Source organism: Dipteris shenzhenensis, chromosome 32 (assembly GCF_047967505.1).
Source record: "Dipteris shenzhenensis isolate YYH24624 ecotype China chromosome 32, Dip_SZ_1.0, whole genome shotgun sequence".
NCBI classification, from domain to species: domain Eukaryota; kingdom Viridiplantae; phylum Streptophyta; class Polypodiopsida; order Gleicheniales; family Dipteridaceae; genus Dipteris; species Dipteris shenzhenensis.
Window position 1 is genome coordinate 25,367,941 of NC_141627.1, and position 24,469 is coordinate 25,392,409.

Here is a 24,469-nt window from a genome sequence, read left to right on the forward strand (position 1 = left end):
TCTCCAAAAGAGACTTGTCATACTTGGATCTCTATCACTGACGATAAACTGAGGCATCCCACTGAGCACTCACATGGCTCTACGTCCCAAACATGACTCAGAGGCTCATGTCTCAGTGTGGATGCATGAACAACTAAGAGGTCTAGAAGACCAATGGACCAACATCCTGGAACTCACATGCCATCATTTCCCGTAGGTGTCCTAAGAAGATCAAATATGAAATCCATGGCAATGCTCTCCCACGGTCTATCTGGGATTGGCAATGGCTGCAACAATCTATGTGTCTTCTGCTTGTCAAACTTGACCTTCTAGTAGATGATGCATGTTCTGACAAAGACATTCACATTGTGTCTCAAAGCTGGCCAATAGAAAAAGTGCTCCACTTCTTTCATTGTGGCATCAATGCCTCTATGCCCTACATATGGTGGAGCATGACTTTCTATCATAACCTTTGACCTTAATTGCTTTGTGACACAATGCGTCCATGCATCATAATAAAGCCATCTATGATAGTATAATGGTCATGCCAACCAGTGATTATTAGACAACTGGTCATAAATCTTGGAGAAATCCTACTAATCCTGAGCATACCGGTCCTTTATTGCATATAACTCACTGTGCTAAGCAATGGTTCCTGCGGAAACCTGAGGCTTCCTTGACAATGCATTGGCCACTACGTTCTTTTTACCTTCCACATGTACTATGGGGAAATGAAATATAGATAAGAAATTGGCCCACAACGCATATGCTTCTTATATAATTTTGTCTGAGTGAGGAAATATCTCAAAGACTGATGATCTGTCTGCACTGTGAAATTAGATACGCTTCCATGTAGCAAGGGCATGACAGCAATTCCTTTTCATAAATGCCGACATGTCTCTCATCATCCTGCAAAATTCTACTCTCATAGGCCGCTACCCGTCCTTCCTACATAATGACTGCTCCAAAGCCATTCTTTCCACATGCATCAGCTTGAACATGAAAAGCTTTCCAAAGATCTGGTAAGATCAATACTGGATCTGTGGTAAGCTTTTCTTTTAGCATCTCAAATGCTGCAATCTGATTCTCACACGCAGGATGCTCCCTTCTTTTGCATAGCATAGAGAGGTGAAGCACTTTCAGCGAAATGGCATATAAATCACCTATAGTACTAGCATAAGCCCATAAAGCTTCGTAATTCATGCAAACTTTTTTTTTTTCAAGAAAATTACTTCATTAAGTATGAGTGAAAACCACGAGAGCAAGCTTAATTGCGGGAGTACATAATGCAATGCATGAGGGAAAAAAAACAGCTCAAAATGAGCTAATAAAGAAACAAGGCGGAGGCTGAAAGTGCCATCTCAACCCTGAAGGAGACCGAGAGAAGAAAGGAGATCTTCTCCAAACTCTGAAAAAAGTAACTCTCCTGGCAGTGGTTGCTCTGGAGGATCCTTGCATGCTTGCCCAAATGGCCATCAGAGTGTATACTGTGTCAGTCCAAATACTGGCCATAGTCTGGGAAGGGTGAACCTGGATACCCTCCATCGCCTCTGTACACCTGGCTCTCCAAATATGCCACGTTGCAATGCTAGCCAAAATCTCCCAAGACGTGTCTACTGAGGCATGAGCAGCTCTGAAAGGAGTGAAGGAAACATCCCGGAGAGAACAAGACTCCACTGAGTGTCGCCATACAATGAACGCTGGATCTAGATCATGTCCCTTGAAAAACACTTGTGGGCTAGTAAGAGATAACCAAGCCATTAAACCCAGGTGATATAGAAAGGTGTTGTATGAAAGATACTAAAAATCCTAGCAACACCTTTCCAGATCGTCCTCGCCTGTCTGCACTCCCAAAGGCAATGCTACATGTACTAACTCAACTGCCATGTGACAACTAGGACAAGTAGGGTCAACCCCGAACCTGGATCTCCATAGGTTCACTGCAATCCCTCCATGAATAGAAAGCCAAAAGAAAAGAGTGATCTTTCTATTCCTGAGGGATTTCTAGAGCCTACGCCAAAAGTTTTTCCGCACAACTGCGGAAATCTGAAAACTATCCCAATAAGTCGCTCTAGAGGACCTCCAACCTCTACTGCTGAGCTGAAATCTCTTGGCATTTCTAACTGTGTAGTGAAAGAAGGGGAAGCTCTTCTCTCGGTGCCCCTCATCAATCCATTTCCACTCCCCTAGGTCCCACTGCAAGAACCTAATAGGAGAACCACCATATAGCCAAAGTCTCCAAGACCCCAGCGCAAGGAGAATAGGATCAGGGTCAAGATACCACTGTGAGTCCCTGCCCCCCTCCATGAATCCAGCAATCCTGACAGAAATGCAACCTCCAAGAGAATATCATCAGAAGATCTGATAAGTCTGCCCCCCGACTGGAACATCAAAGACAAGGGTATCCTTATGTGCATCCTGCAATGCAATAATCTGTAATGGAATGCCCTTCCCTAAAAAAGCTTCCCACCAAGTGGACTTTGTAAGCGGCATGTCATCTGTGTCGATCCACTCTGGCGGAATGGCTGCCTATATCTGCTATATCCTGAGTGCACTCCCTTTGAGGTGGCCAACTGCTAAAAGTCTCTGATCCTCAGGAAGTCTCATAAAGGCCTGCCAAGCGTCTACAGTAGTGGTAGGTCCCCTCTCCCATCGAGACCACTGCATATAAAGTGACACTCCAAGTGGCCTGCCATGATCATCCAAAATCGAGTCATTCCACATGACTGGATGCCTATGAATTTCTTCACGAGAGATGGGAGATTTGAGATGGGCTGAAGTAAAGATCCATTTGCTGCTGTCCAACCAATCTCCCCCATGAGAAGGGACACAAGACTGAATGATGCGTGAGAAAAAATCCTTCCAGGGCTTCTGTCCAGGCATCAATCCATGTACTACGAACTTGCAAAGTAAGGCCATACACTGCAAGTTTGGGTCAATAATATTGAGATCTCCTTCTCCTGTGGGGAGAATGAGGGTCTCCCAAGCCACCATGGCTACAACATCTGAGGTGCCATCTAAACCACTCCATAGGAAGTTCCTAATAGGTCTCATGAGCTGAGTGATACAACCTCTAGATCTGCACCAACATGAGCAGACAAACCACGCCGTGGCCAATAAGACCTGGTTCACAACCACAACTCTGGATGCAAGGTCAAGTCTAGCTGAACTCCAAAAAATGAGTTTCCTCCTGATACTCTCCAACACAGGAGCGAACTGCTGTGCCAGAGAGATGCCCACCCCAATCTGGCATCTCAGATACCTGACGGAGACTCCCCTCTGAATCCAAGTGAACCCTATGTCGATCCCCAAGACTGGAGTGTCCTCATCACTGATCCAAAAACCATTGGATTTGTTCCAATTTATGTGTGCACCTACCGCAATGCAAAACAAATCCAATGCCGTGTTGGGCCATGCATAATGGCCATAGGCTGGCCATTTTACTCTTAGACTTTGAGAAAGCTTATGACAGGGTAGACTGGGGCTTTCTGGAGGGCACATTTACTCGTTTTGGCTTCTCAGATACATGGATTAGAGGGGTGTCAGCCCTCTACAGATCAGTCCACAAACAGGTTCTTATTGGTGGAGTCAGGGGGGACAGGTTTGAGATATTACCAGATCAGCCCGTCAGGGATGCCCCTTAGCCCCCTTTTTATTCCTTTTTGTGGCTGAGGCTATGAGCTATTACATTAGAGCTCAAGCTGGGATTATAGGGCTCAGGCTTCTTCTAAGACAGGAGGATGAGCTCTTAGACAGTGAGTTGGCAGATGATACGGCTATTTTTTTGGATGCCACTCCACAAACACTAAATTCATGAAGATTTTATACAAAATATCTTCAATTCATGTTTTTGATGTGGCATGGGAGGTTACTTCTAGGGATTGCCCTCTGAGGGCAAGCAGACGAATCCATGCAAGGTGAGTGAGGGAATAAATAAAAGGCAGGAGAACGGAGTTCTAGAGATAGAGGCAACTGAGGATGGAGCAGCTAATCAGGTAATGCAAGGAGGAGGGTCAGAGCCATGGGCCAGAAAGGGAAAAAGAATGGACACTTGGGTCAATGTGGTGCGGGAGGAAAATAATGGTATCAAGTTGACTAATTCCTTTGTCCTCTTAGAGGAAAAAGGCATGGGAGCTGAGAGAAATGAGGAAAACTTGGAAATAGTGCCTAGCACTCAGAGTTTTGAGGAACAACTAATTGCAGCAGACCAGTTCCCAAATCAGAGGATCCTTTCATAACTATCAAAGGGAAGAAAGGCATAGGTAAATTGGGCAGACCAGTCCTCAAGGAGATCAATGGGCAGGATCAGGATCGGTGAGACAAACAATTGAAGGCTTTCCCTGGGCTTTGCTGTTTCACCAAAGCAGGGAGCTGCCCAGTTCAAGAAGAAGAAGAAATCCTAATTACTTATGGGAGACAATAAGCTTTTCTTAATCTTAATGTGCAAGGATTGACAATTGACTTCAAGGCTCTTATTCTTAAGCTTAATCTTAATGTGCAAGGATTGACAATTGACTTCAAGACTCTTATTCTTAGGAGATGGATTAGGTGTGTTGAAGTTAAGACAAATTTTGTTTCTCTTCAAGAACTTAACGAAAGGGGGGGATTGTAAATTTAAGATGGCAGCTTGATAAGTGGATAAAGACAGTGGAAGAATGAAGTGGGGATGGCAGTGGGCAGAGGATTAAAGGAGGAGGATGGGTGAACAGGGGTAAGGAGGGCTTGAGGGGTTGAGAGAGAATGGCCAAGAGGGAGGAGGGAATGGGTGGGAGGAAGGGGTTTCGACAGAAATAGCAGAGGAGGGATGTCGTGTGGAGGGGTGGGAGGGGAGTGCATCTGGTGCATCCTGGGGCCCCGGGAGGCAGGGGGGGAGGGATGGTGGGAGCGAGGGGGAGGGTCAGGGGTAGAGTTACGATGTAGAAGCAGCAGGCAGCAGAGGAGCAGGGAGGGCAAGTGGAGAAGCAAAGGGACGGACCTACAACAACTAGCTGTAGGAGGGAGAGATGTAGAGTAAGGGGGAGTTGAGCCTGCAGCAAAGGGGGGAGAGAGCGAGGAGGAGAAGCGGGGCGACAGGGAGAACCATACATATATAAGTCTTGTCTAGAAACATTGTACATGGAATCCAGAATTTCACTCACTGTTCCAATGACTCCTTAAGGTTAGGATCCCTATTGCTTGTTGACCGATTGACCAAAGAGATTGTGTTTTAGATCCATGAATTGAGCTCGGCATAATGAGAAACCTAAGTTTGTAGCCTGTTTTCATGCACTTCTTTACCCTTACTCTTTTACTATTTTTTTCGCTCTGTAACAAAGGGGGGCCCTTCTACGCATAACATTGCTTGCCATGCTATCTGAAATGATGTGTCATTAAACTCAATGTGTGAAGGCACATGGTGGAGAAGGGAGAGAGAAAGGGTAGGAGAGATAGTGATACTCAGAGAGAGACATAATGAACTGGAAATGAAATGACTAAGCAATGACAAAACGAAAGTACTCACATGTAGACCAAAGAGCTTGTACCTTGATACTTGATTGATTTGACACTAGACAAGTACAGCTCTTATATAATAGCACACACACACATATGAACACCTATGCATATGGGATAACTCCCAATGTGACACGTGGCATCCATAGGACTCACTAGACTAGAACTCACACTAGAACACACCAAACTGACTGATTTTGACTTCATATTCGAACAATGTGGTGCTGTCTAAGTTTGGACAGCTCTTTCATTCAATATCATTTATGACATAAATTGTGCAATGTGTAGGGCCTAGAATTTTGTGAAAAGAGAGACGAGCTTGCCTCTTGTGCTAGAGAACCTAGGTTCAAGGTTTGGAACGTTCGAAAGCGAAGACGTCTGAATAACGTTGCAAGTAACGTAGGTGACATAATCATGGTAACTCTTTTCCCCTCTATCACTAAACAATAAGTAGCCTTATATCAAACTTTTTAAATGGCACCTTTGACCATATTTGTAAGTGAATAAGCAGATTTTTTTTTTAAGTTAAAAAATGAACGTAATAAGTACTACGTAGAATGCTTGGAGTGCCCTGTGCCCTGACTGTGAAAGGCACAAATCTATGCTCCCTCAACCTGCTCCAACCCAACCTTCTCTGCCCTTCACCTTGTTGTCTCGTCCCTTGCCTTGCCTTCATACTGCTTCCTTCCTTGCTCTGTCCAAGACCTTCTGAGCATGCCCCCCCCTTCTTATGATCTGAATGCGACACACCATTTGCACAAATTTCCAATTACGCCTCAATTTCCAGGCCTTCCTAATAAATACAGAGCCCCTCATCTTCATCTTGGGCTCATCAAACGCACTCTTCATAGGTAAGTCTGTCCGCACTAGTGAAGTTTCCGCATCTCTCTTTGGTGTATATGTTAGATGAGGCTCCCCACAATTGGACTATCTCTACTACTGCATCAATAGGACTTTCCACAGTGCGCCGCAACCAACGCCCTTCCCCCCTCCCCCTCCCCCCATCAGGATTGTTACCTGAAATATTAAGGGATTGGGTGAGGATCCATACTCCCTGCAAGAAGCATGTCATTACGGACCAACTTCAGCCATCAGGGCCGATTCATATTCTCCTTCGTTAAGAGCACAAGCTCATTGATAGACAACAACCCAAGATTGAAGATAGGCAAGCTTTTACCTGAGCAGACCTTTTGGACTGGTGATCTTCTGTTATTGCACATGATGTCTTGATTCTAGCAAGGCTCGATAGCCTATGCTTCTCCTTGGGGGCTCTCAAATTACAATACTCAACATTTATCTATCGAATTTGAGGAGGGATTGTGTTGTTTTGTAGGGAGATATATGTTGTTTAGTACATGATAACTCTTAGATAGTACGAGGGGACTTCAACACAGTAGAATGGCCTCCTATTGATAAGAGAGGGGGAAAGGAAGGGGGCATCCTTCCTTTTGAGAGCGTTGCATGGAAGAACTTATTTTGGGAATCAGAGGTAGGTAGAGATAGATCATCTTAAGACGATTTTCAGATCAGTGATCGATGCTCTTAGTCTAATAGGAAATAGGAGGAGACTATATATGCCAATCTTTGATGCTCTTAGTCTAACAGGAGACTTGGGGGGACCATCCATGTCAGGATTGGGCATTTCGACATTGATGATTGGTCTTTAGATCGAGGTCGTCGCACTTTTATCGGTAGGTACCACCACATGTGACCAGGTTCCCGTTATCCTTTCCATTAGCTTCTTGGTATTGACATCCTTCATCTCCCAAGTTCAGATACCGGAGTTTTTTATACCAGGTCAAAGGAACTCTCAAAGGAGATCTTGGGTGTCTGGAGGATGCCAGGATTTCTGAGCCAGAAATGGCTCCCTAGCCTTTTCTATTCATCTTACCTCTTGGGGAATTTCTCATCAGTTTCTGATGCCTTAGACGGTCTATTACAATAGAAACACCCTGACCACATGACGACAGGCGTTGACCACATGACGACAGGTGTTGACCACATGACCATGTGTCAATACAAGTCAGTCACACGACACGAGGAGTTGACCACACGGGTTCATCCAAGAGTACTATCCGAGGCAACCATGCATCGACACATGTCAACCACGGGTCGACACATGTCAACCATAGGTCAACCAGAAGTATCATGCCCAAGGCGATCTCATCGAGAGCTGCGCACATGGAGCAGTCAGGAGTATTTACAGTTACATAGTGGTTTGGTGGTTCAGTGGTGCGGTGATCCAGCTCACCTACACATGGAGAATTTACACCATCCTGACCAGAAGAGGCTGACGAGTTAGGAAGTCAGGAAGTCGCCGTCGCCATCAAGAGAGACAACGGCCCAACGGCTATCCTCAACAGCTAAGGAGATAAGAGGATGACCAATGAGAAGAAGGGGGGGGAGATTCTCAGCGAAGAAGGGACCCTCCAAGGCGGGGATGAGGATGAAGGTGAAGGTGGACAGGGGAGGGGAGATTGAGCATTGAGCATTCAGCGTTCGGCACTGGAGCGGGAGAAAGGAGAGTGTGAGGAGAGATAGAGGCTGGAGCTACGAGCTCGCCAAGGAGAGAGTGTGGAGAGACTTGTGTATACCCTCTGTCTACTATGAGGATAGACCTGTGTGTTCTTGTGACTTGCGACTTGTGACCTGTAGACGCTGGTCCACCAGTGATATGTACTTTGGCCATCTTGGTCACTTTCTCATTTTTCTTGTCTCTTCCCGATATGGGGATTGTTCACTAGTGTATGACGAGGTTTTCTTCTTCTGCTTATGTTGTGGAGTTCTCAGGTGATTGTCATTTAGCATAGTACACTCGTATGTCGTTGTTCACTGCGGTACAGCATCCGACACTCACACACCACTGCATGGTGCACTCTGCGTGATCCATTGCATTAGAGCATTGCAACACTCATGTTTCTCATGCCAGCTTTGGCCACCGGTAACACCTTCGGAAGGATTGGAACCCCTCTCCTCAGACAGTTTATGGCAATCATGGTGGGACACTGCTGGTGTTGAGTAGCACAAGTGAAGTGGTGATCTAGGGTCCTAGAGAGAGGTCTTATGCCGAGTAGTTCTAAAACATTTGAAGGAGCTAGTAAGAGAACTAGGAGGTACTTGAGGAGAGCGGAGAAAAGACTTCCGGCAGACCAAACTCGGTACAAGAGGCATTACGTGCGATGTAAGTTTGCGAAGTCCTCAACTCGAGCACAAAGTGAGCCCATTGGAGCAGTAGTCAGAGCAAGTAACTTCATTGACACTCTCATTGACTTGGATCAACAGGAACCCTGGTGCTTAGATCCGGACTCCGGAGAAGAAGAAGTGCAAAGCGGAGAACAGGTGAAAGAAGAGGGTACGAAGGATGAGGGCTCCTCAAGGACTCATCAAGGTCAAGGCAGCCCCTCTCCTCTTGCAACGATGTCTTCATCAACCACCTCTTCTGTCGGGGTGGTGACTCCATTTGCTCCCACCTCGACCTCTGCTGGATAAGCTGCTACCTGATCTGTTATGCATAGCTCCGGGCTCTTAGCTAATCTTTCTTCACATCTATCCCACTGATAGTACTTTTGCTCCGCCAGCCATGCCTTTATCTACCATGATAGTTTCATCTCCCTTTCCATCCACACCGGTGTTGCCTTTTCCACCACCTCCTTCCTTCCCTAGTGCCTACTCATGCATGACTTCAACTCCATCCCTCTCTTTCCTAGATGCTATCCCATCCTCTGTACACTTCCTCTATGGCTACATCAGTAGTGACTTCCCCATTGTGGTCCTCCACAGGAGGTCTTGTCGGTGTGGTCTCCTCCTCTGGATCACCCACACTCATTACAGCCCCATCGGGACTCCCTCCAACTCCTACTCCAGCCTCTCGGGTGGGGATGGCCATTCTCAGTCCTGCAAACAGAGCTAGACTTCTCAAGCTACTCAACAAGGTCCACGTGAAGACTCAAAAGTTCAAAGGCCACCTCCATGAGGATGCGCAAGCTCATGTGAGGAAATTCCTCACAGCATCTAGAGCTAAAGGTGTGGAGGATGAGCATGCGTTCCTTCACATCTTCCCCTCATCATTGGAGGATGCCGTGGATGTATGGTACAGTCAATTTCCCCCTGACCACTTCCAGACGTGGACAGACCTAAGGGAGGAATTCTTATGCACTTTCAAGTTGGAAAAATTCGAACACATGATTGTCCAAGAGTTATCCACTGAAACCATGAAGCCTGGAGAAAGCATCTCTGAGATGTACACAAGGATGATGGTCTTGGTGGCAAAGATGTCTGTGCCACCTAATGATGCTGTCATGAAGGGGTGGTTTTTGAAAGCATTACCCCCTACCATTGCTATAAGGGTGGTTGATAAACTCCCTGAACATGCCTCACTTCAAGACTTCCTAAAAGAAGCTGTCAAGATGGAACGGTCACAGCTAAGTTTTGCCTCATCAATAACTACGACCGCCTAACTCCCAAGAGAGGAGGGATCATCCTCATGGTAGCAACTCAAGAAGGAGTTAGAAGAAATCAAAGAAGGCCTGAAAGATAGAATAAAGGTGGATGGCCAGTCGTCCTTTGAGGCCCAAATTCGAAGTGGTCTTTGATGCACAGAATGCAAGGGTTCTAATTATGGTTACTGGGAGTGCCCCTCCAAGCGTAAGATACCTACTTCTACCTCATTTTGTACATTTTGTGAGATCCATGGACATGATGCCTCTGAGTGTAGGTACCTCAAAGGATTAAAGAAGCTTCTTCCAGAGTATACCTCGGGGGAACCTCTAGTTGCTGTAGTCAACAGAATGGTACCCATAACTCCTGGCCCAACAACAGTACCTCCTGCTCCCCCTCTTGCACGAGCATCTGAGCCACCTTCTCCTCCTATCATGCCGCCTCCATTGCTTCCGACTCCCCATTTGCTCCAAGCTCCTGCGCCCAATTCAATTGGTGCCCCTTATTTCTATCCTCAGCCTTACTATGCACCGTACCAACCACCTATGTCAGGAGGTGGCTATGGACCCCCTTATCAACGTGGTCGAAGGGGTGGTTTCCAAGGTGGATGTGGAGGTGCAGGCAGAGGTACAAACTTTAGAAGACCCATCATGTGTTACAGATGTGGCGAGTATGGCCACTACCAAGATGATTGCACACAGCCGTTCGGGGGACCCTCTTATACATAGTGCAACACAAACGACCACTACACTAGAGATTGTCCCAATGGAAGAGTGGAACCCGCATCCCAAGTGAATATGGTTGATGTAGTAGTGGCGGGGGAGCGCAACAGCCCCCATTTGATTGGCGCAGTGTTGGGCGCTGTGACACGGTCACAAACAAAAGGTGAAAAATGTAAGGACGACTCAAAGTCAGCCAGGAGACCTCAGCACCAATCAGTTCAACAAGTGTTCCCCCACCAAGGTCATTCTCCCCCTCCAAGGTGCACAGTATGCCCAGGAATAGACCACCCATGCTTGCTCCTGATAGTGATTCAGAAACAAACTCGAAGGGCACACAGCCATTAAGGTCAACCACTAACTCTGAAAGTGCCTCATCCTCGGGTGATCACTCTATGCCTTTGAGGTATCAGGAGGTGGTAAAGAGTGTCACGAGAGATCTTCAAACAAGTTCTGAAGATGAAAGTAGCACACCTCAGTCCCGCAAGTCCAGAACTGTGAGTTTTGCAACAGAAGTGACAACCCTCGGACAGCACCGGGAGAATGAGGCACAAGTAGGTCCTTCCACTTTGTCCCCAACATCACTCAACAGAGAAGGGGCGATGGGGACAAGACCTAGTCCTGCCCAGGCAAAAGGAAAAGGGGTGATGGAAGAGAAACCACGGGAGACAATGACTCACAGTTCAGACGTACATCCGCATCCTCGTGTAAGCTTCGACTCTCGCCCAGAGGCTAGGAGGATGAGGTTGCAGAAGGCTAATGTTTGTAAGAGATTACAAAGATATGGTGTTGTAAGAGATTACAAAGATATGGTGTTGTAGTAGTACTTGGGTACTATATATACCAAGTACTTGTATTGTTTCATTTGAACATTTCTATTGGAGCTTTCTTCTGTGTGTACTCTTGCTCACTTGTGTTCACAACCTGTCTCCACTTGTTCCTACATTTGGTATCAGAGTGCTTCCGTCTCTAGAGCCCATTCCTGCGCTTGCTTCCAGACTCCCGCAAGCTTGGTGCTCCAGTGCGCATTCCTGGTTCTCACATTCAGCTCTCCAGCTTTCGTTTGAGGTAGCTCCAACAGTCCAGTGGCTGTTTTTTGACTTTTTGAGGTCCGATTTTGACGTTTTTCAAAATTTCTGAGCTGCCCGCATACAAACAAGCTTGTCCCGCACCATTTCAAGCAATTTTTTTTCCTGTTTTTTGTCCGTACAGTCCATACGGATCTGTGCGTACAGTTGCGCGTTAGTGCCGTGTACAACTTGTTAGAACCTGATTTCGAATCCGTACAACTTGTTAGAAGGCGATTCGAGCAATTTTCGGCTGTTTTTCGGCGTTTTTGCTCAGATCTGGACCCTTTTCAGCTCCAGCCTCTCCTGGGTGTGTTTCAGCAGCTCCATGCGTCTCCATACTTCTATAGGCTCTTCCCTACACGTGTGTTGTATTGAGAAGTACTCGCGATAGCTTCATTTAGTTCCAAACAGCTTACTTCAACTCTTTGTCATCTCTAGCTTGCCCACACAGTTAGTGGACTGTTTTGCAGGTGTTTCGGGCGAAGGTGCACTTCCAGTAAGTGTTTTGAGCTATGTATTTCACTTCGGGACTGTTTTTGCAGCCCATACTCTTGCACTCTCAGGTGCATTTGTAGATACTCTGCATTGTTGGGTGCATTTGCAGTTACTTTAAAGTTGTGGATGCTTTTGAGCTCCATTGGATGCATTTGAGCACTCGTGGGTGCCCTACTTTAGATGTGGGTTGTGCATTTTCAGTTTGGGATTACATTTCAGACTGCAGCAGAGTGCAGTGATTGGTTTATGCCATTTTTGCAGTGATGCTTTGTGCAGTCAGTGGCAGCCAGTCTTACTTGGCATTTGTAGCAAGCATTTGTTTAGGATTTGCAGGCACATTTGCAGCCAGTTGCACTTTTGGGACTTGTAGTTATTTTTGCAGGTACATTTGCAGCTTGTGGGTATCCCATTTTGCATCATGTCGACTCTTTCAGACAGTTTTGGCAATTTGTCCGAGGGTGACAAGCTGGATGGACTAAACTATGCCTTGTGGTCATTCATGCTTAAGAACATCTTGGTTGGTAAGGGCTTGTGGGATATTGTTAGTGGGGATGAGGTGAGGCCAGCAAGCTCATCTACATCCAGCACAGCTTCTTCGGGTCAAACTACAGGCAGACAGCAGACTGCTACAGCCCCTCTTGCTAGTCCCATAGCATCGACGGAGGAACAAAAGAAGTTTGACCGCCGTAGTGCCCAAGTGATGTTTTTGATTGCCACAAATGTGAAGAGGCACATTATGACGACTATCAATTCATGCAAGGATGCAAAGGCAGCATGGGAAACATTGGCAAACATGTATCATGTTAAGAATGAGGCAAGGGCCATTGCCTTGACTAATCAGCTCAAGGATCTTGAGATGCAGGAAGGCCAGGCCATCACTGATCATATTGCCAGGATCACTGATCTACGTGATCAGCTCGCAAGTATTGATCAGGAAATAGAAGACCAGAAGTTCGTCTCTATTACTCTCAATAGCTTAGCGTCCTCATATGGCACATTCATCACTTCATTGACCATTGTTCTCAAAGCAGCCCCACTCTCGTTCGATGAGTTAGTTGGGCTTTTGTTGCAGGAAGAGGAGAGATCCTCAAATTTTGCCAAAGCCTCTCGTCAGGTTGAGCAAGCACTTGCCATGGGTGGAAAGGGCAAATTTCAGAAAAAGTTTGAGCCAAAACATAGCCATACAACTCAGTCCAAGGAGGGGAATGCAAGCAGTTCAAGCAAAAATTAAAAAAAGGGCAATTATTGCAAGAAGCCAGGACATTACATCGCAGAGTGTCAGAAAAGGATTGCCAATGAAAAGAAGAGGCAAAGGGACAACTCTAGCAGTAATTTTGTTGCCCCCACTGAAACTCGTCCTTCAAATGCACATGGTGAAGCTCATCTTGCCCAAGGTGATAGAGATTTTGTGTTTGCTTCATTTAATGAGAAGATGGATGCCAGGGGGGATTTGAATGTTGAAAATCAATCAGGGGATGCTTCCCTTGTTGCAAGTGATACATGGTATATCGCCAGTGGTGCTACTAAGCACATGACTCCTCGCCAGGAGTGGTTTGAGAGCATCACACCTATTCATGGCAGACAAGTTACATGTGCCAATGATGCTTCTCAAGACATCATCGGAGTTGGGCACATTCCTATTCAGCTTGATAATGGAAAAGTTAAGTATATCTGAGATGTTTGGTATGTTCCAGATTTGAGGCAAAATTTGATTTCAGTTTCAAACATTGCCCATGATCAACATATGTTGGTCGAATTTCAGGATAACCAATACAGGATCAAGGATCCAAAGAAAGGGTATGAGGTTGTAGCAACAGGCACATATGACAGAGGCTTATACAAGTTGATGCTCAGCCTTATGATCAGAAGGTATTGGCTGTAGCAAACACTTCCCAGGCCGATTTATGGCATGCCAGGTTTGTACATGTCCATCACAGGGCATTGTCTTACTTGTACAACAATAATATGACTCAGGGAATGCCAAAATTGCAGCAACCAGCAAATGAAGTGTGTGAGGGGTGTGCACTTGGCAAATTGCATCGCTTTCCATTCAGTAAACAAGGCAAGAATTGGGTCAAGGAAACCAGAGTGTTACAGATAGTGCACAATGATGTATGTGGCCCCATGACTATTCCCATGCATAGAGGAGCAAGGTACTTTGTGACCTTTATAGATGACTTCTCCAAGTTCACATGGTTTTTTCTCATGAAGGAAAAATATGAGGTGTTCTATTGGTTTTAGGAGTTCAAAGCTATGGCTGAGAACCAAACCAATTCTAGAATTGGAACACTCAACTCAGATAGAGGGGGAGAGCACATGTCACATGCATTCCAGGGATTTTTGAAGCAACATATCAGTGGTGTCCACTGTAGTACCCCTAGTGACCATTCTCTTATACATGTGTGGACTATTGCAAAGTCCAAAGGGCATGCTTTCGTAAACTAGTTCAGCTAGACCCTGTGCATGTGGTTCTAGGTGGACTTCTGATACTGCAAGTAGGTGTTCTTCAGGATCTTCTTGTTGGCATAGTTCCACCATGCTGACGGCTAAGGAGCCCAGGGCTCCCATCCAATCATAAATGACAGCTTCCTTGTCTTCTTGATCAGCCCGATCCAACAAGTAGGTCAAACTTTTGAATCCTTTCAGGGTTGTCTCCTCATTGATAACTTGGTCACCACCCATGGGCCAGTCCCCACAAGCCCAATGCTCCTCTTCGGCTCCGGCTTGTTCTTCAAAATCCGCCTCTCCCAGTTCTATTGATATGTGCCTTTCCTGTTTTGTGACCATATCTATTTCGAGGGATGTGGATCCCAGGGGCAATTGAACTTCATCAGTTGACCAATCTTGAATGGCCTTTGTGGACCGCAACCATGGCCTACCAAGAAGTAGAGGGGAAGTTTGTTTATTTTCGATCATATCAAGGACAACAAAATTGGAGAGAAAAGTTACTCCGCCAATCTTCATGTGAACACCTTTGACTACACCCATTGGTTTTACTCTGCGTTGATCGGCCATGCGTACTTGAAAGTGAACATCACTTATCAACTTCAACCCTAGTTTTTGGAGTGTACCTTTCGGCATAATGTCCACGGCCTCCCCACCATCAAGGAAGACGTCCTTCAGCTCTACTCCATGAATCTCCACGGTGAGCTTGGGACTTTGTTCACAAGTGAGAGCAGCGTAGGCAGAGAAGTGGTCCGGTGTAGACCCATGCTGAGCCGGTAATGTCTCTAGTGTTGGCTCGCTCGGAGTAGATCCCTTCTGTCGACCTCCTGGGAGGCGGTTAAGAAATGTAATGGTCTGATGCTTGATTTGGGGGGACAACATACAAAGTTGTCGTAGAGTGAGGTTGGGCTTGAAACTCATAAGATCTTCAAACAAGGAGTAGTGGTCTACACCGTAGGCAGAGAAGTGGTTTGGTGTAGACCTTATAAATCCATTTCGTGCCAACCACATTCTTTCCAATAGGTGCATCAACCAAATCCCATGTGGCATTCTTCTCAATGGATTTAATCTCAGCTTCCATAGCTTTCTGCCATGCTGGATTATGCTGAGCATCCTTGAAGCTCTGAGGCTCATTTTCAGCTTCCATCAGTGAGGCTATCAAAGCAAAATTGACCTTTTTCTGATATTTTTGAGTGTTGGCCCTGGTTTTCCCCAAAGTAGGCTGATCCTTTGCATCTTGAATGGTCAACCTTGCCCAACGTGGAATAGATTTCTCTTCTGTACCACTTGGAGCTGCATCAACATCTTTAGTGGCCTCACAACGTTGATAATGCCTCCAAACATGAGGCGGTCTATTCTCATTAATTGGCTGCAAATCTGAAACATTTGAGAGAGAGCCATCCTCAACATGTGGCAAGCCATCTAAACTATGAGAATTAGAAGGGGAAGCATCAAGAGACTCCGTCTTATCATCCTCAAACCGGATGATGTCCAAAGGGTGTCATCGTATGGTGGCAAGTCTGCACTAGCAGGCTGCATGCACTCATTCTCAGCAAAGAGAACATCTATGCTGATTATTACCTTCCTGGTAGTGGGATTATAAAGCCTAAATCTCCTACTTTCAGTGCTATACCCCACGAAAATGCATTTGACACTCTTGTCATCAAGCTTTGTCCGATGTGCATCTTGAACCAAAGCATATGCCACTGAGCCAAAAACTCTGAACTGACTAACCTTTGGCTTAAAGCCATACAAAGCCTCAAATGGAGTCACATTAACCAAAGCTTTGGTAGGGCATGGGTCTACACCGGACCACTTCTCTATCTATGCTACCCTCACTTGTGAACAAAGTCCCAAGCTCACCGTGGAGATTCATGGAGTAGAGCTGAAGGACATTTTCCTTATTGGTGGGGCAGCCGTGAATATTATGCCGAAAGGTACACTCCAAAAATTAGTGATGTTCACTTTCAAGTACGCATGGCTGATCAACGCAGAGTAAAACCAATGGGTGCAGTCAAAGGTGTTCACATGAAGATTGGCGGAGTAACTTTTCTCTCCAATTTTGTTGTCCTTGATATGACCGAAAATGAACAAACTTACCCTCTACTTCTTGGTAGGCCATGGTTGCGGTTCACAAAGGCCATTCAGGATTGGTCAACTGATGAAGTTCAATTGCCCCTGGGATCCACATCCCTTGAAATAGATATGGTCACAGAACAGGCAAGGCACATACCAATAGAACTAGGAGAGGAGGATTTTGAAGAACAAGCCGGAGCCGAAGAGGAGCATTGGGCTTGTGGGGACTGCCCATGGGTGGTGACCAAGATATCAATGAGGAGACAACCCTGGAAGGATTCGAAAGTTTGACCTACTTGTTGGATCGGGCTGATCAAGAAGATGAGGAAGCTGTCATTTGGGATTGGATGGGAGCCCTGGGCTCCTAGCCGTCAACATGGTGGAACTATGCCAACAAGAAGATCCCGAAGAACACCTACTTGCAGTATCAAAAGTCCACCTGGAACCACATGCACAGGGTCTAGCTGAACTAGTTTACAAAAGGATGCCCTTTGGACTTTGCAATAGTCCACACATGTATAAGAGAATGGTGACTAGGGGTACTACAGTGGACACCACTGATCGTACTGAGGACAATGATGGTACTGCAGTGAACATTGATGATCGTCTAGTGGCCGACATGGAGGACATTGGTCAAAATGATGCTGATAGTACTATAGGATACAATCATGGATCTACTGTATACGAGGCCGGTATTGCACAACCCACCAATCGTACTCCAGTGTACAATGATGGTACTACGATGTACAACCACGGTACTACTGAGTACAATGGTATTGCACAACCCACCAATGGTACTCCAGAGTACAATGATGGTACTACGGTGTACAACCATGGTATTGCTGAGTACAGTGATGGTCATACAGAAGACAATAACACTAGTGAAGAAGAAATTGATGGTGATAGTGATTTAGAAGAAAGTGACATAGACATTGCTGAACTTGAGGAGAATCACCACCAACAGCTTGAGGTCTTGGGGGGACCCAGGGTGCATACCAGATACGGAGATGAGGACATGGCCGATCTCACTTTGCTTGACCTTTTCTTATCAGAAGCCAACCACCCCTCAGTTCAAGACCTTCCTGAAACCACTTATGAGGTGGAAGGCTTACCTTACCGGGGCATGCTGAAATAGGCACCGAGGTGTCGAAGGCATACAACATCTGCAACATCTACTAATTCTACATCTCAGTCCGTGCCCGAGAACCCACCAGTTACTTACCCCCCATCTTGGTTGAGAGAAGTGGAGGGGGATTTTCCCCTTGAAGATACTCCAGCACATACAGGACTAAGAATGGGTGAACCAAGTACCTCAACATCCCAATGCATTGCCCCTGTTGATGAGGCACAGAACTGGCGGTATCTCAACATTGGGACTGAGGACCAACCTCGGATTTGAAGTTAGCCACTTGGGGCTGGGAACATGACTATCTTCTAGCTGCAGTTACTGACCTTTTTAAAGAATTTGTGGATGTCTTTGCCTGGTCCTACAAGGATCTGAAGGGGGTGCCCGCTGATTTCATGGAGCATCGCATCGACTTATATCCGGATGCAGACCCTGTGATTAAAGGTCCATACCACATGAATCCCAACTATGACAAGGCAGTCCAAACAGATATACAGAAAATGGAGCAAGCAAGATTAATCTACCCAGTGGATTACTCTGATTGGGTCAGCGGAATTGTCATTGTACCCAAAAGAGAGACTGGCAAACTTAGTTTGAATGCTGCAACACAACGTGATAGGTTTCCCCTTCCCTTCACAGATAGAGTATTGGAGACAATGGCAGGACATGATTTATACTCATTCATGGATGGATATAGCAGGTACAACCAAGTCTGAGTGAAAGAACAGGATCAGCCCAAGACTACCTTTGTCACTCTATGGGGAACATACGCCTACCGAATGATGCCCTTTGGATTATGTAATGCCCCAGCAACATTTCAACGACTTGTAACCAAACTCTTTCAGGAGAATATCGGCAAGTTTCTTGAGGTATTTCTAGATGACTTCTCTGTTTTTAATGGTAAATCGGCCTCCCATCTTGATTCGGCCATACGAAATGATCATCTACATAAGTTGAGATGGGTCTTTGATAAGTGCAGAGAAGTGCGCTTGTGTTTGAACCCTGACAAATGTTTCTTTCTCGCACTCCGAGGTGTTCTTCTTGGTCATATTTTTTATGCTGAGGGCATGACTACGGATCCCGCAAAGGTAAAGGTGATCATCTCATTGCCTATCCCTCGTACACCCAAAGAGGTGAAGTCCTTCTTAGGGCATGTAGGATATTACCGAAGGTTTATACGTTTCTATGGCGACATTGTTGTTGCACTGACATAACTCCTACGTCAAGACCAATCTTTTTTTTGGGCCACCCCGCAACAACTAGCCTTTGATGATCTAAAGCATCGCCTCGTGAAGGCCCCCATCCTCAGGCAGCCCAATTGGGATGTAATTTTTCATGTCCATGTGGATGCTAGTGGGTGGGCAGTAGGTGTTATACTGGCTCAACCTAACCAAGATACCAAGATTGATTTGCCCATCTACTTCGCCAGTCGACAACTCAATGGAGCAGAACGCAATCATAGTACCACAGAAAGGGAGGGCCTCGGCATGGTTTATGCCATGACCAAGTATCGTCACTACCTCTTGGGCAACAAGTTTGTGATCATCACTGATCATCAAGCTCTTAAGTATTTATTGAATAAGCCTACTCTTGGTGACCGGTTAAGGAAATGGATTCTTCTTTTTCAAGAATTTGAATTCGACATTGTGGTGAGGGCTGGGAGACTGCATCAACGTGCAGACCACTTGTCCAGGTTACATTCCAGGGAATTAGCCAGTGGTATCATTGATGAATTACCCGATGCGGGCTTGTTCGAGGTGATGGCACCACCTGATGAATGCCTGTTTGTGGTGGATTGCTTCCCACCATGGTATGCCAACATAGTACCCCTCTTGTCTACAGGTGGCTTTCCTCCAGGTCTGACTCCAATAGAGAAAAGCAAGTGGATCCTTTAAGCAGCTCCTTTTAAGTTGATTGCAGGTCAATTGTACAAGCTCGGGAAGGACCAGATCTTGAGACGATGTGTGCTTCCCCATGAGACACAATCCATTCTTGAAGAGGCACACGCTTGGAAGATCATGCGTGCGGGGTTCTGGTGGCCCAAGCTCTTCCGCGACTGCCATGCTCATGTGACCCGATGTGATTCATGTCAACGAGCAGGCCCCAAGCCTACAAGGCGCGAATACCTTCCTCTCAAAACATTCACTCCGGTGCCCCCGTTTATCGTTGGGGATTGGATTTCATTGGACCCATCTCTCCTGCCATACGCCGAGGGAACAAGTATGCTCTGCTTGCCACCAACTATGGAACCAAATGGGTCGAAGCCAAGGCAGTCAAGAACTGTATAGCCCAGGTAGTAGCCACATTTTTTATATGACTAGATCATCTCTCGATTTGGCTGTCCTATTGAGTTGATGAGTGATAGAGGGTCTCACTTCCTAAATGACACCATTGCTGCACTGGTTCACCTGCTACAAATAGTTCACAAATTTTCATCTCCCTATTACCCACGTGCCAATGTGCGGGATCATGCATCATCTTTGCCTAAGTTCTTTAGCAGATTGGGATGACATACTTCTAGCTGCTTTATTTGCCTATCGAACTGCTTACAAGGCGAGTACTAGGTATTCACCCTTTCAACTCGTTTATGGACTGGAGGTTGTCATGCCTTATGAATTTCATCTTGACACCCACAGGATTCTTCCATACAAAAATGATAACTTTGAAGCCTGCACAATGGAACGCTTGTGGGATTTGGAGGCACTAGCAGAGCATCGATGTGCAAGGGTCCTCTCTACACCTGGTGCCACTTTCTCTCTCTACATGGGTCCTTCTCTTTCCACCCCAGTGTCACTTTCTCTCTCTAAGTGAGGCCTCCCCTTTTCACCCCATGCCACTTTCTCTCTCTACGTGCGACCTCCCTTTTCCACCCCAGTGTCACTTTCTCTCTCTAAGTGAGGCCTCCCTTTTCACCCCATGCCACTTTCTGCCTCTAAGTGCAACCTCCCCTTTTCACCCCATGCCACTTTCTCTCTCTAGGTGAGGCCTCCCTTTTTCACCCCGTCCCACTTTCTCTCTCTAAGTGCGACCTCCCCTTTTCATACCATGCCACTTTCTCTCTCTAAGTGAGGCCTCCCTCTAAGTGTGACCTCCCTTTTTCACCCATGTCACTTTCTCTCTCTAAGTGAGGCCTCCTCTTTTCATCTCTTATCACTTTCTCTCTCTAAGTACGGCCTCCTCTTTTCATCCCGTGTCACTTTTTCTCTCTAACTACGGCCTTCCCTTTTCATCCTGTGTCACTTTCCCCTTCTCTTTCCACCCTATGTCCAACCCCCACCTCTCTCTTACCAAACCCCTCTCTTTCCACCCTATGTCCAACCCCCCATCTCTCCTTACAAAACCCTTCTCTTTCCACCCTATGTCCAACCTCCCACCTCTCTCTTACAAACCCCTTCTCTTTCCACCCTTTGTCCACCCCCTACCTCTCTCTTACAAACCCTTCTCTTTCCACCCTATGTCCAACCCCCCACCTCTCTCTTACAAAACCCTTCTCTTTCCACCCTATGTCCAACCTCCCACCTCTCTTACAAACCCCTTCTCTTTCTACCCTCCGTCCACCCCATACCTCTCTATTACAAATCCCTTCTCTTTCCACCCTATGTCCAACCCCCCACCTCTCTCTTACAAAATCCTTCCCTTTCCACCCTACCCCTACCTCTCTCTTACAAAACCCTTCTCTTTCCACCATATGTCCAACCCCCACCTTTCTCTTATAAGATCCTTCTCTTTCCACCCTATGTCCGACCCCCCACCTCTCTCTTACAAAACCCTTCTCTTTCCACCCTCTGTCCACCTCTACCTCTCTCTTACAAACTCATTCCCTTTCCACCCTATGTCCACCTCTACCTCTCTCTTGCAAACACCTTCTCTCTCCACCCTAAGTCACTCTCCCACCTCTCTCCTACCAATACTTTCTCTCTCCACCCTTTGTCACACTCCATCTCTCTCTCTCTTACCAAAACCTTCTCTTTCCATCTTCCATCATCCTTGTGATGCACTTTCAACTAATTTTTAGCACTTCGCTGAATTTGGAGAATATGCTAAATTTGCCAATATGCTATTTTTGGTGGATTCCGTTAAGTTTGGCGGTTTTGATTTTTGGCTCTCTTCCCTTCATCGGTTCTCTCCACCGCCTTACACATTACACTCAAAAGCGCTATTTTTAGCACCCTACTAATTTTAGCTTTCTTGCTTTTTTGTCAACTTTTCTCTTGCTTTTTGACAATCCTCCCCCCAATGTATCACCCTTTCTTTTGTCACCTCTATCCACTCCAGCCTTGCACGCCTCCTGCTAGCACCATCTCCTCTACTACATCTCTTACTCCAGCTCCTCTTCCATCTGCTTCCGCCATCCTTGGGCCTTCCATCATCTCCTCTTTGGGCCTTTACTTCCTCTTGCTCTCTATCTTCAGCTCCTCTCCTTGCACCCTCATAGCCTCTCTACGCCACCCCCTCTCACCACCCTCTATGTAGCTCCCCCTTCTACCCCCCTACCCTCTAGGCAGCCCCCTAATCACCACCCTCTACGTACCCCTCTACACCCCCCTACCCGCCACCCTCTGCGCAGCCCTCTACGCACCTCCTCCCGCCACCTTCTATGTTCCCGTCACCCGCCTCCCCTTCCCCTCTACATGCCCCCCCTATGTGCCTCTCCCTCTCCCTCTACCCGCCAACCCCCTCCTCCTTCTACGCCTCCTCCCTCTCCTACCTCTCCTCCCTCTCCTGCAACGCATCCCCCCCTCCCACTCCTGTCTCTCTTTCAACGCAACCCCCCCCCTCCTGCTTCTCCTTTAACACACCCCCCTCCCACTCCTCCCTCTCCTGCAACGCACCCCCCTCTCACTCCTCCCTCTCCTTCAATGCACCTCCCACCTCCCACTCCTACCTCTCCTGCAATGCACCCCCCCCTGCCTCTCCTCCCTCTCCTGCAACGCACCCCCCCCTCCCACTCCTCCCTCTCCTTCAACGCACCCCCCCCCTCCCACCCCTCCCTCTCCTTCAACGCACCCCCCCCTCCCACCCCTACCTCTCCTGAACGCACCCCCCCTCCCTCTCTTGCAACGCAACCCCCTACCCCTCCTCCCTCTCCTGCAACACCCCCCCCCTCCCACTCTTGCCTTTGCTTCAATGCAAACCCCCCCCTGCCTCCCTCAGATCAACGCAACCCCCCCCTCTCTCCCTCAGATCAACGCAATCCCCTCCCTCTCTCTCTCCTACCGCTCCCCTCTTGGCTACTAATCCTTTCTCCTCTCTCCAATCAATCTGTCACACTCCTCTCCAGAGTCTCGATAGGCCTTTCCAGCCACATGCTCCTATCTTGTTGGCCTTGACATCAGCACCCCCTCTTCAGTCCTTGCCTCTCCAGACCTCGACATCGACACCACCTCCTCACTCTTTGCCTCTCCATAGGGAGCCATCGTTCATGCCTTCCCGTGCCCCTCGCCGCTAGTACAAACCCAAATTACCCCGAGATACTCTATTCGTTGACTTTCATATAGCTCGGGCAGCCCGCAGAACAGGATCAGGACCACCCTCCATGCAATCACTTGGCAAACGTACTGCAGATGACCTGGATGTCGGGTCTACACCACAGAGCACTTCCAAACGCCCTCGAGCACTTGCAGATTCACCTCCCTCCAACAAGATCACTATCATATTAGATGAGGAGCTATCCCCTTTTTCGAGTTCCTCTGATTCAGATCATGGAGGCTCTGACAATCTGCCCTCCATAGGTACTATCAAGACAACATCGAAGGCATCCAGTGGGCACAGTACCGGTGGTGGTGATTTGGCCCCACAAAGTACAGCTAGCGACCTTCCACCCCCTTCTTCATCTTCCTCGATCATTCGGGTGGTTTTCAAACCTTTCCTTGACACTCAAGCTGTCTAGCATCTTGTCACCTGATGAGATAGCCCGCATGTCTCCCATGGAGTTTGATGCTGTCACACTTCCCTTGGTGGACGTCCAAATGTGTACTGCGTTTATTCAGTCTTATGACTTTGCAACAGACACATTTGGATTCTTGAATTCCCGTCATATGTTCACTCCTAGTCTCGTATGCACATATCTCTGTCTTCCCACACTCCTTTTTTTGCCACCTCACACCGAGTCACTCACATTCTTGTCCTTCTTGTCAAAGTGTAGACCTGATCGGCGTGGACATGAGTGCAAGAAGGTTCTCGAGGGAAACAGCAGAGAGACGCTTTTAGCGAGGTATTTTTTCACTCACTTCTACTCTGCCCCGGGACACTTCTTCATCACCAAGGCGATCCATTCTGCCCTCGACTCCATTCTTTCCGTCACTCCCTACGATTTCACCTCACTCTTCTACTTTGCCTTCCGTAACACGGTCCGCAAGCATCGGGGAACATATACCTGTACCTGTGGGCCACACCTCACCTTCTTACTTTACCAGTGGAAGGCCAACCCTCCTTCCATTGTCATAGGTCGCCTCCCTTTGTCATCCCTCCCCCCTCCTATCATCGCCTCTGCCATCTCTTCCACTGTCACTTCCCTAGTTCCTGCCTTCTCTCTTCTTTCGATAAGGAGGGCGCCTCGGCGAGCGCAACCTAATTCAGTCTGCCCCGAAGCTTCTTTAGTACATTCTGTGACATGTCTCGTACATCAGTCA

At 47.1% G+C, this 24,469-nt stretch overlaps 1 protein-coding gene across 1 annotated transcript in view; it reads left to right on the forward strand.

Moving 5' to 3' along the window:
* The window catches only part of LOC147880509 (uncharacterized), a 185,428-nt gene that overhangs the window by 150,132 nt on the left and 10,827 nt on the right, over positions 1 to 24,469 (forward strand). The window contains exon 12 of the mRNA XM_087371226.1: positions 5,758 to 5,886. Coding sequence (XP_087227352.1) covers positions 5,758 to 5,886 — 129 coding nt within the window. The remainder of the gene's footprint in view (positions 1 to 5,757; positions 5,887 to 24,469) is intronic.